At 39.7% G+C, this 13,402-nt stretch overlaps 1 protein-coding gene across 1 annotated transcript in view; it reads right to left on the bottom strand.

The window, feature by feature from the left end:
- nudcd1 (NudC domain containing 1) overlaps window positions 1-13,402 on the bottom strand; it is a 53,577-nt gene that overhangs the window by 19,152 nt on the left and 21,023 nt on the right. The window contains exons 6-8 of the mRNA XM_003447273.5: window positions 11,906-12,113; window positions 3,352-3,496; window positions 475-600 (exon numbers count right to left, since the gene is read on the bottom strand). Coding sequence (XP_003447321.1) covers window positions 475-600; window positions 3,352-3,496; window positions 11,906-12,113 — 479 coding nt within the window. The remainder of the gene's footprint in view (window positions 1-474; window positions 601-3,351; window positions 3,497-11,905; window positions 12,114-13,402) is intronic.

Here is a 13,402-nt window from a genome sequence, read left to right as displayed (position 1 = left end):
AGACATCAGAAAGCAAATCTGCACTTTGATGCAGCACATGAGATCAGATCCATTTGTCAGCGATGCACAGTGCCTCTAACCACTTGACCACCCAACGTGGAGCCATGTTGCTCCTTGATGAATATATTGTGCACATATAAAAATAGCCATCAGGTACAACGTTTCATCTTCTTACTATTCATGTCACGAGGACGAGTGATGAAGTAGGTGTGCCTGTTCTTCTTCAGTGGGCCTTTGTGGAGCTCTCTGATCAAGTGGCTTGTTAAAGGGCAATGCCAACAACAGCTCATTCACCGGGGCAGACGCTGAATACAAACATGCTCACACAAAGCATCAGGTAGCTAACAGTGTGCTTGAGGGAAATAACGGATGGACAGAGGTGACAGCTGTCTGAAAATGTTAAATCTGAGGGCTCAGAATTGAAGAGCTGGAGACTCAAAGTGTTTACCGGTGAAGAAGAGAAAGGATACTCACCACCTGAGTGGGCTTGAGTGACTGCTCATCAAAGTGTGTGAGGCTAAAGCTGTCTTCAGGAAACCCATCGCAGTCCTCCAGCTCCTGAGAGTTACAAGGGGGCTTGTCCCTGTCAGGGTTTCCATTCTGGACAAAAAAAGAAAACAAGACAGAGGCCATGGTTACACTTGCTTTGCATTTATTAACATGTAAAAGGCAAGGCTAGCACCAAGAGTCTCAAGTGGACCCAGACGATACTAACGAAGGGCGAGGATTAGGGAGGGGCTGCCTAAAAATGCAACTGAACAGGCAACTGTGAGCGACTCTTGAAAACTAGAGAGCTACGATGTGTACAAGTCGTCCAGAGGAAGAGGGCTCAGAGCAGCTGAAGAGGAAGGGAGCAGAGATGGGAGACCTTAGAGGAGGAGGGGATGTTAAAGAAAGAAGAAATGTAAGAGAGGTCATGAGAAAACCTCCAAAGAAAGCAAAGCCATGACTACGCTTCGTGAAAGCTTTATATGTGAGTAATATTTCAAACACATACTGCTGAGTGATTCAGCCACACAGAGGGTCGGGTGATATGAATGGTATACGCAGTGAATATAAACTGCTAAAAGATTTTTCCACACCTTCTATACTAAGAAACCCTCTCTACCCATCTATTTTAATACGTATGTGCTATACATATATAAAACACAAGTATATTAAATCATTAAAATTTAATGTGACAAATCAGAGAAAAAGACAGCTTTAAGGGAAATTGATGTTTACAAGACTATTCTTGTAACACGAGGAATAACTTACTTATCAGGAACATTAAAAAAAACACATCTCATGATAACTTCCCAGTTATCCTTGAATAAGTCTAAGTTGTCATGAAACTACACTTTTACCATTATGATGGTTAGAAAAAAACTATAATATCTTTATACTTCAATCATATAGTATAGCAGTAAAACCATTTTTGTATTTCTGTAATCTGCCAGTATAGTACAGATTTTTAATGCCTAAAATATAATAATGTAATTAATAATTAAATTTTGCACAGCCTCCATCTTGGATCATGCCAGCTGTGGTGAACTTCTGCCTCTATGGATCTGGTAAATGTGCTGCCGTGATTAGAGCCTCTTTGCTGTCTTTTAACCCGGCCTTTTCTAGCCACTGGAAGAATTTCTTCATGTCAGCCACCTCCTCCACCTGTGGATGGTAAATCATCGTGAATTGTGGCTCCAACACTCACTAACCCTCACCATCCCTCTTTCCGTTGCCATAGAACCTCGGGGTACTGGACTTAGGATGGAGCCATCCAGGCATTGTGAGGAGTTTTCCTGTCTTAACATCAGTATTACTCCAGCTGGGTTTCTGATGACCAATAGTGTGCATGCACTGACAGTTTGGATCTTATTCCTGCCAACTGGCTTTTCAGCGCCTGTTTTAACTTCTGAAATGTATTTGGCTGTATCGTCATCATGGTGCCTGTTGGTCTGTGGAATACCCAGGGACTTGTAGCAGTCCTTGTACTCTGGTATTTTGCCTTCTGGCAACTCTACCCCTTCGATCCTGATCACCTTCACTCTCTTTGCAGCCATTCGGACGCACCTATCTGGTCTGAATGTCATTCTGATGTCCTTAACCTGTAGATCTTGGTGAGGTGGTTCAGTGAGTTGAGGTCTCACTCACTCTTAGGAGTTGAACAGCAATGAGAACAGTGCAACACCTCGGTTTATTCTGCACTTGATGGGGACTTGTTCAACTGTCTTGGAATCAGCCTCTAGTGCTGTCTTCCAGTCTTACTGAGCTCCTGATGAACATTATTACCAATCTATTAGTGTTGTATAGCACACCAGTATCCATGTGTGGGGCAATTAGGCATAGACTTTCTTGTAGACAATCCAGGCATTCTGGTGTAGCTCTCTATCAACCAGGAGCTAGTGCTTTGACCCTGTGGTATTATTTCCATTGCCTTTCTGAGCTGTGCTCATCTACTGACTCATGTGTCTACTCAGCTTGGTTGCTGTAGCGCCTGAGGGGAGCTTACACATGGAGAGGCAGGTAATTGGCTGGTAGTTCGGTGGTGCTGTACCCTTGTGGGAATCCCTCATGATCAGGATTGTGTGAGACGCCCTGTGTGACAGTCCAGATGAATGCCTGCTGTTAGCAGCCCATTTATTTCTGTTGCCAGGTGTTCACAGAGTGTTGTTAGCTTCTTTAGCCACCACAAGTAATTATTCATTATAACTATAATAAATGATCCATTTCCCATCTCATGAAATCAAGGAGAGGCTTCAGATTTTCTCTTGACAATGAGTTCACTGTACTCAACTGACCTCCACAGTAACCAGATCCCAATCCAATAGAGAATAAAACAACTGTGTGACGCTATCATGTCAACATGAACCAAAATCTCTAAAGAATATTTCCAGCAGCTTAATAAATCTATGGCTCTTTAATAATATCATATCCAATAAGCTCTATGTCACAGATATTTTAAGTCTAATTCTTCTTGCTCGTGGGATGGAGGGATTTTGTTTTACTTCAATGCAATCCTGCAATGTCAACTTTGAATTAAAGTATATAAAAATACAAAGTTTCTTTATACATATGTATTCTAAGGAGCTTGGAAAGAAAAATGACTGGATTTCTTTAATTTTTTTGAGGATGTTTCACCTCTCTTCGGAGAAGCTTCTTCAGTTCATTATTCCATTTTCATACGTATGTGTTTCATACCACCACTCCAGTTTAATTTAAATGTGCTGTTATTAAAATACACAGAATAAAACTACAGAAACTGGACAGGATGGGGCTAGTCATTTAGAATATTGGTTGTACAGATAAAAGATGTTTCTCATTATATTTAGCACTGGATTTAATCAGTGTAATGTGAAGAGTGAGCCTCACCAAGTCTTCAGAGGTAAGGTGAGTCAGTCTTTCATGAATGAGGGCGGCCTGCTCATCACTCATCACATACTCCCCTCTCTTGTCGCCCATCACCAGCTCCGGCCACATGGGCCCCTCACCACGCTTCTGCAGGGTCACTTCCAGGCTGGGGACAGAGTCGGAGATTACAAAATTACAAATCATACATGTATTACTCATTAGCAAAAGGGCTGTTGATGAAATAGCATTACATTTAAGCACATAATGCGCAAACAGGTAGCTTCATTTTCTAAATTACACAAGATGGTTTAAGCTGTAAAAAGTTCTCCTTCCACAATTTCAGAAACTATCTGAGAGCCTGCAGAGTATTTATAGTACTTTGGATGAAAATGATGCAATCAATGAGTAAACATCCAATCAGTAGCAGCTTAATAGGCTAAGATCCAGTGATGATGACAAAGGTCATAGAAAGGCTTGGAAAGATTGAGACAGGCAGAAACAGTTTTGACATGAATCGTCTTTCTATGAAGCAAGAAGCGTCTGAGGCTGTGCTGCAGAATACATCAAGAAGAAAAACTGGAATGTTACCAACTCCTATCCTAATATCATTAAGAAGCTGCAGTATTACTTCTGGTAAAAGGATCGTCTCTGTCCTCTCAATGGAATGACTGAAATTAAGACTAAATTTACAGTAAATCAAAATAACTGCATTATCATAAAGCCTTAGTTTGAGGTGTATTTTGAGTTTTAATAAAAGAGTGATATAATTAATTCTATCTTGTCTTTTATAGTGAAGTTTGTTTTGATTTGTTTTGAGCTGCAAATAGAAATGTTTGTAAAGAATCTGCCCACAACTAATTTGATTATTCATAAACTGTTTTTCATTTTTAATTTAAAAAAAAAAAATCCCAAAACATGAGTATTACTATTATTACTATTATTATTATTATTATTATTATTATTATTATTATTACTACCTCTGTTGAGCAGGTTTTGTCTGTTAAAAAAAATATTATTCAAAATCCTCTGTCATTAGATTTGTTTTGAAATTGGGTTGATGTTGAAGCGATTAACTTTTGGAGCCAATTTTTCTGTCAATTCTTCACAAATACATACCAAAGTGTAAGTTTAAAAATCGTAAACGTCACCTTCGTGTTCTCCAGATCTTCTTCTGGATCCAGGAACTCAATTAATGCAATTTAATTCATGTGGTGGGAATTTCCAGCTTTGGGTGAGTTGTCAGGCTGCTCTCATTTGCTACTTTGCTTACACGATTTCAAGATTAATACTTTAGAGATTTATTTCAAACTTTTGACTAGACTAGATAATAAAGAAAAAGAAAATGAGTGGCAGATCAGCATCAATAATAAATAATAGCTGGGCCACTTCTCCAATACGTTTGACAAAGCTTTAAAAAAAAGCTTGTAACTCTAGCTGCTAATGTATTAAAACCAAATGCAGCACAAATTGTTTCTGAATACTTATTTATTGCTAAGAATAAAATGAACATTTCAGTTTCAGTTTTGTCCATCTACACTTAAAATCTATAATAAACACCTTTATCATATATGGCATGTCTTTGCTTAAATAAGGGTCAGTCTTTATAAATCACAACTGAATCAGAACAAAACAATAATATTATCCTCTTGATCTTGGTCCTTAATAAAGGAAATCATTATTTAAAAATCGGGCAGCATCGTGGAGCGGTGATTAGCACTGTTGCCTCACAGCAAGAAGGTCCTGAGTTCGACTTCACCACCTGGCCGGAGCCTTTCTGTGTGGAGTTTGCATGTTCTCCCCATATTTGCGTTGGTTCTCTCTGGGTACTCCGGCTTCCTCCCACAGTCCAATGACATGCAATTAGTGGGTTTAGGTTAACTGATCATTCTAAATTGCCCATAGTCGTGAATGGTTGTCGGTCTCTATTTTTTAGCCCTGTGATAGACTGGCAGCCTGTCCAGGGTGCATCCTGCAGAAGATAATAGACGGATGGCTCTTTTCAAAACTGCATTTATATTTACTTGTGTTATCTGGGGTGGCTGTAGCTCAGGAGGCAGAGCAGATCATCTACTGGTTGGAGGTTTGTGGTTCAATCCCTGGCTCCTCCAGTCTGCATGTTAAGTATCCTTGGGCAAGATACTAACCCCAAGTTGCTCTCCGATGATTGGGTGAATGTGGTATGTTGTATAGGGCGCTTTGAGTACTCTGGGAGAGTAGAAAAGCGCTATATAAGAATCAGTCCATTTACCATTTATCTCTGCCTAATATTTACATTTTTCTAAAGTATGAAAAATATGAAAAAATAATAATAACTATGAAGGGGGAAAATGCTTTTTCACAGCACCGAGGCTCCACAGTCACTGCAAAGTACTACGTGCTTTTTTCTTTTAAGCAAATGCAGCATAATGAACTACGTTGGTGTGTAATCGTGTTTCCTTGTAATGAAATTACCACTGTTAACTGGTATGAATGGTGCACAGAGTGATTGTAAAGTTTCACATTTATAGAACATGCAGCTTAACAGTGTCAAAACACAGTGATGATCATCAGTTCAATGAGCACGTCAAGCAAATCGTTTTCAGTCAGCAACAACATTACGCAATGTTAATTAAATGTATCAGAGACAGTGAAGTAACAGAAGCTGGCAATTAGGCTGTAAGCATCCGATATCATGACATTCACATACGTTTAGCTGACTGATTCTATTAAATTGAATCTGTTACAGTCAGTTGTTACAGCCCACTTTGTGAGCGGCAATATAAAAGGCAGACTGACAGCAGAGTTTACAAAATAAGAGTTTTATCTAAATAAACTTTCAGTCATTTGAGTACAGAGGGGTGGAGGGTGGGGAAGCTGTGATTACAGTTTCCCAGACTGGGCCTATAACCATTTATTCTCCTTCTGCAGTCTAATGGTTTTCAGTAAAATGTTTTCCTCCTGTTGCAGTTATATCTCACGGTGTCATTTGGGGATGACGCTGGAGCGATATGTAAAAGAGAGGCTGACTTGCTGGCATACTGCCTCCACACTGGTCTTGCTGTGCGCACCACGTTATAGAAACTCAGGAGGTGTCATACAATCTGACACTACAAAGCAGCCATGACATTAGTTTTGGCAAATGGCCCCACGCTCAAGGACGGCAGCGGCAACATGAAACTTTGTTGCTTTAGGTGTACACACCTAAAGAAAGCTCCAGTCGATTCAGGAGAGAAGGACAACCGCTGCCCAAGCGAAAACCTGTAGTGATCCCGTATGTGTCAGGAGTATCGGAACAGTTGAGACGCATTTTTTCTAAACACCGGGTCTCTGTGGCTTTTAAACCCCAAAACACGCTGCGCTAAAAACTGGTCCACCCCAAGGATCGGGTCCCCCGACACAAACAGAGTAACATAGTGTACGCTGTTAAGTGCCAGGAGGATTGCCAGGATTTATACATCGGGGAAACCAAACAACCTCTAGCGAAGCAGATGGCACAACACAGAAGAGCTACCTCATCAGGGCAGGACTCTGCAGTCTATTTACACCTACAGGCCAGTGGACACTCTTTCAAGGATGAGGATGTACACATCCTGGACAGGGAAGAACGCTGGTTTAAGCGCGGAGTCAAGGAGGCCATTTACGTGAAAAGGGAAAGACCATCTCTGAATCGAGGAGGGGGCCTAAGGGTACATCTTTCGCCATCTTACAATGCTGTGATTGCAGCCATTCCCCAACTCTCTGTGAATGGTACTCATGGCCATTGATCAGTGGTCTTTGATCAGTGGGCTTTGGTCAGTGATTGTTGATCAATGGTCATGAGAATTTGCATAATTATGATTAAGGAACTGACCTCCCAGCCCATTGTTCCTTCAGTGGGCTGGTTTCAGTCATTATGCAAATGTGCTGTTTATAAGATTGGGGAAACCTGCAGTCAGCTGAGACTGAAGAAGTCACTTGGATGAGTGACGAAACGTTTCTCCCACAAAACGCTACGTCCAGATGAACAGATTCAACTTTTGGAGATGAAACTTTATGTTAATAAAATTATCCCAATGCACAACCCAAAGACTTGCACTGCCTGGGTACAGCCAGCAGGGGGCTGCACTTGGATATAAGGATCTCTAAAGACAAGTTTGAAGCTGTTTAGTTGAAAAGCAAGAAGACGATCTGCTCACAGCTGATGTCACCACTGCTGTCACCGCAGCCAAGTGAAGGTTAATTTTAATCTGATGAGGCAGGCAAGGCAGAAACCAGACAGAAGGCAAAACATGGACGCAGAGGGAAGAGAATGGGGATGCAAAAAGGGTATAAAAAAACCTCCCATTAACTTAATGCACAGATAACCAGAACATAATGATAAAAAAAAGACCAGAATCTCAACAATACAGAATACAGAACTATAATGCAAAGATAATCAAAACAAGAAAACCCATGAACATCCACATAACTCAAAACCATGGGCCAACAACATTGGCCTTTTACCAGCAATACATGAAAAGCCTGCAAACGAAATGCTTTCTGTATGTAACAGACCAAGGTTTCAGTAAGGTATTGCTAACCATGGTCCACTTTATCATTGCTCACTCACTGAATCCAAGCGTAATATATCACGATGTACCTCATGAAGAGATCTGCCTCGGTTTTCTGAATGACATCACTCCCTCTATTCTGATTTTACTGATAAAAATAGTGAACTTTCTACAGCGTTCATCTGTGTGCGCACACTGCAGCTTCTCTCTGGCCTTCAGACTCCGGTCTCATTCTTACTCTATTGTATTGCTGAATGTTATGAAACCAGTCTATATTTGGGCAACGATGAGAAGATTTAAAAGAGACAAAAAAGGCAGCTTCTTAATTCACTTCAGGGCACATGGAAGAAAAATGGTGCTCAGCTGTCTGTCTATGAAGCCTATAACACACTAGTACTGAGAAAATGTTCAATCGAAACAATGGAAGAACAATTGGGGTGTTTCAGGTATTTGCATTAAATACAATAATTCAATTCAGTCTGCAAAGAAACACAAATACAATTTTACATTTTTTTAAGCAGGAAACAGATAAACTGTGTATTTTGTTGTCTACCATAAAGTGTTACGGACAACAGTCAGCACTGCCGACAGAGGTGCGATTTCTGTAAGATATTCCGAGCTCAGAAGAACTTCCGGATATGAACTTCATCCCAACAGCACACACACAGAATAAAAGAAAGGGCCACTGATGGTAAAATGTATCTCTGAGAGATAATCAGGCTTAGGGAATACAAAATAAAATGATAGCTTCTCACATCCACCTCCATGATTTTGTTTTGTTTTTTTCTCTGGACACAACAAAGACAGAGACAGACAAATGCATTCATACTCCCTGCCTCTCAGATACAAGAGCCTTTAAAGTTATCAAGGATTATCGGAAATAGACTGTGTAACGTGGTTTCACACTGAATGGAGCACTGGAGGACTTGTATTGAAGGAACAGGAAGCAAAGATGGTAATAAAAATAAAAGGTTTTATACCAGAGGATGTGACTCAACTCATATTGAGTACTGGATCAGCAGAGCCAATTTATATGAAAAGTCTGATTTCTGAGAAAAGCTCCGTAAAGCCTTTTGTGGCTTCAAAATAACAAATGTTTTCCAGCTCGCTGGTTGAGGATGACAATTAAAGTTTAAAGAAAACAAGACAACATGTGGACATCGTGTACTCCTGCACTGATAGGAGTCCCTTTTCTGTTTTTTTACTGTCAGTCATAACTCAAACAGTAACACACGAGTGGAAGAATATTTTGCTGCAAGAGAGATGCGAAAGCTTGGCCCCAGGTCTTCACTGACCAACAATACATCAAGTGAGTGTGAGCATTTCTCTACTTCCAGCCTGAGTTTAGTCCTGCTTTCTTTATCCAACACTTTTGTGAAAGCTCTGCTTACAGGTCTGCATGCAGAAGTTTGTCCAATTCAAGGTGCCTCTTTCCCAGCGGTGCCGATTTATTAATAAATAAATATTCTTGAATAACTCAAAGCCAGGCTCGTTACCTAGAAGCAATTTGCCTTGAAACACATAAGCAGGAGCTGCTGACCCTGAAAGCACAGCTAGCGGGGTCACTGAAGATACAACAACACTCAGTGAGTCTGCTAAACACTGTCAAAAAAAATCCCACATAATGTGATTCAGTGTTGTATAAAGAAAACTGAAAATAAAGCCCAAAAAGCAACTGGGTGTCATTTCTATGCAATACATGGATTAGATCATGCTTATGTTACATTTGTTATATATTTTATACCCCAGGATCTCAAAGTGGTGCTTTTGGGCCAATGGCAGCCCCAGAAGTGTGAGAAAGAAGAAAATTGCATTACCGTACATTTCACTCATCTGAGCTGGTGTCACACTATGATACTGCAGAGCAGTTTATGACAAAGGGAGTGTTTCTCTTTAGTTTCATCTGTTCACTTGTAGCCTTCAAAGCAGACTGAACTTAGGTAACACTGAGAGATTCAGTTGGTTTCATAACATCTTACTCTTCTTTAAAATATATATAAAAAAGCACAAAAATGAAACATCATACACTGAATTGAGACTTATAACCAAAATATATGATGTTTCCAGACATCATCATGACAAATAACTTTTCCAGTCCTGAATATCTTTATTGTGTACTACACCACCGGTCCCCAACCCCCGGGCCACGGACCGGGTTTGGTACCGGGCCACGAGAGTTGAGGCTCGGGTGTGAAATTTATGGTTTTCAAGGTTTTTATCGTTAACTCAGTTTCCCTGGGTCCTTTCCCGTGTTGTAGTTGTGTGTCTTATTTTGAAAGAAATATTTACACATTACCATAGCGACCAGAGAGCATTAAGGTGCAGAGAGGAGGATGTTATGCTCAATGTTGTTGGCGCATTTCAGGAGGACGCTGCTAGTGAAGTTACAATTACACAGTGAATTCACATTTATTATTATATTTACAAAATACCACAGTTTTTGTCTTGGTCGTGTTCATTTTTTTTTGTTGTATTTATCCGCGACACCTTAAAGGCCAGTCCGTGAAAATATTATCTGACATTAAACCGGTCCGTGGCGCAAGAAAGGTTGGGGACCGCTGTACTACACCATGCTGCTCAGTAGATTAAGTATATTCTCCACTAATAGCTAATATCAAAATATATAATATGCATGCTGGGCCTGACCCTAGGATTAAAAAATGGAAACCCAGACAATGTTTTTCCTTCTTCTATCAAATTTTGGTGAAATGTGTGTGGTCTTCTGCTGTTGCAGCCTATCTGCTTCAAGGCCCAATGTGCTGTCAGTTCAGCCATGTTCTCTGCACACTTTGGTTGTAACGGGCAGTTATATGAGTTACTGTTGCTTTCCTGTCAACTTGAGGCAGTCTGGCCATTTTCCTCTGACCTCTGGCATAAATAAGGCATTTTCTCCCAGTGAACTGCTGCTCACTGGCTATTTTTTATTCTCTGTAAACCCTGGAGATGGTCGTGCAGCAAAATCCAATCTCGGCAGTGTCTGAAATATGCAGGCAAGCCCCTCTGGCACCATGCCCTGCTCAGAGTCACTTAACTCACCTTTCTTCCCCACCCTGATGCTCAGTTTGAACTTAAGCAAGTTGTCTTGACGATTTCTACAAGCCTAAATGTAATGAGTGCTGTCATTCTATTGGCTGATTAGTCATTTACATTAAATGAGCAGTTGAACAAGTATACCTAATAAGTTGGTAAGTGTATAGTGTGGTGTTAGTGTGCTTTAAAAACATATACATATGCTGAAGTGCTAAATATAAAAACCCATAATGAATCAATCCTGTTATAAATATATTGACTCTCAAGACAACACGAAAACTCACCAGTGAAATACCTGCTGCCTCTCTCTCTGATGTTTGTATTGGCACATAAACACATTTGATTTAAACACATTTAATATTAAATAAGTGGCAGGAACAATTTAAGGAATTTAATGCTTTTTTTCTAAAGCAAAAAACATTAAATCAATCAATTTTTAAAGGCTTAATTCATTCATTCTTAATTCACTGATCCCTGGATGATTAGAGTTTCTGACTCAACATCCAAACTCATAACATGTTTCAGGCTTCTCAAATCCCCAGAGTGGTGCATTAATCTTGTACACATTCAATATTTCATTCATGAAGATGACGACTGTGCAGAGATTTATTGTGTGCAGGTTATATATAGTATGTGAGATATTTCTGTAATCTACTGCAGAGGTGGGAAAAGTATTGATGCCACTATATATTGTAATAATATTTTTTTATTATTATTATTAAAGCATGTAGGTATTCTAACCTTTTTCCTTGCCAAGTGACAGCTTCATGAGTCGTGTGGTAGTTTTTAACTGAATGATGGTGAAGTGAACAGAAGTTAACTAACATGTTGTAGAGAGGCGGGGAAATGGCGAGCAGAGGAACAACGATGGAAATAGCGCTGTAATTGACGCTGGTATTGAAAAATTGCTGTGTTATGGTACAGTTTTTATCGTAACCTATAATGAATCAATCTTTTCCTACGATTTCAACTCCAAAACATAATGAAGACAAATAATAATCCAACTTCATCAACACTCCACATTTCAGACTGCAAACCTTTTGTGATCTTTGATGATCCAGGCGCTGGCCTCGGGGTCTACAGATGCAAACAGCTGGCCTTCCAGCAGTGGAGGGAAACCCTGAACTCCGATGGTCACGTTGTCTGCCGTCAGCCTGAATTGCACCCCCTCTTTGGTGATACCCTCGGGCATGCGCACACACAGCGTGATGTCCTCGGTCGTCTGCTGCCAAAAGTAAATGGGATCTGAATTCAAAGGGTAGAGAAATGTGTGGTCCTGAAGTTAATGATCGTCCTGAGCCAGCTGTCTCTGAGTCATACATAAAAGATCTGATAGAGTGCAGACACTGAAGGAAATTACTTTTGAATATTCAGTCAACTGCAGATAGGAGACCATTAAAATAAATGGATCATCATAGCGCAAGTGGGGATGACCACGAATGAGCTCACAGCGAAGCTATTAAAGCAATTCGCATGCTGAATTTTAATGTATTGAATTATTTAAACCTACAAATATGAAGTGAGATGAGTAAACCAAACAAGCATCTATTCATTTTCTAATTATTTCAATGTTTGGTTTATGCAACAACAACAACAACAAAAAACCCTGCAACTTTTGCATTATTAACAGGAAAACAAAATTATACTACAACAAAAAAGTTGTTTTGCATATTACGTTCTGCTATGTTGGCACAAAATATTGTCCACAAACAAAATAATGTAAATGAATCAACTGGTGGATCAACAGAAAGTTTTGAACGATCATTTCTTATAATGAACTAGCAGGTTATTGATAGTTAAAAATAATAAATCTTTTAAAAAAACATTTTAATCATTGCTGTCCATCGTTGTTCAAAGTTTTGTTTAGATTGATCCACCTGTTAAGGATGAGACAGAGTATATATGGACAGATATACATACGTATTCTATGATCGTTTAGATCAATAAAATAGAAAAGATATCATTTGGTCCAAATTGGGTCATGCAACATGACAATGAGCTCAAGCACAACAGCAAATTCACACCATGATGGCTAAAAAACAAAAGAATGAAGCCGCTGAATTGGCTGGCGTCCATGCGACTGCTGTGGCTGAACCGTGTGTAAAATGAATGTTTGAAAACCTCAATGAACTGAAGCAATGTTGTAAAGAAGAGTGGACCAAAATTCCTCAGCAACAAAGCTTACAGGAACAATTACTTTAAGTTAGTAGGACTCCCTTTAGCAGCACTAACTACTGAATAGTGGGGTGTACTCAGTTTATTACAGAGCTGTTAAGACTTTTCACATGACTGTATGCATCCCTTATTAGATTCTTTAGTTATAAAAGCAGACATTTTTGGCATTATTTTAACATTATGATCTAGCAGAAAATCAAAAGGAGCCTCTTTAAATAACAAGTCATAATTAACAAGACCGAATCGGTTACACAGAAGTCCACACTCCTGTGTTACAGTTCAATTTTGCCAAACGTCTGCCCTATCACCCCTAAAATTACAAAATAAGAGTATAAACCAGTATGTGGCTTTGGAGAATC

Source organism: Oreochromis niloticus, linkage group LG22 (assembly GCF_001858045.2).
Source record: "Oreochromis niloticus isolate F11D_XX linkage group LG22, O_niloticus_UMD_NMBU, whole genome shotgun sequence".
Taxonomy (NCBI): Eukaryota; Metazoa; Chordata; class Actinopteri; order Cichliformes; family Cichlidae; genus Oreochromis; species Oreochromis niloticus.
The sequence above is the reverse complement of the archived record's forward strand: the minus strand, read 5'-3'. Positions and strand labels throughout refer to the sequence as shown.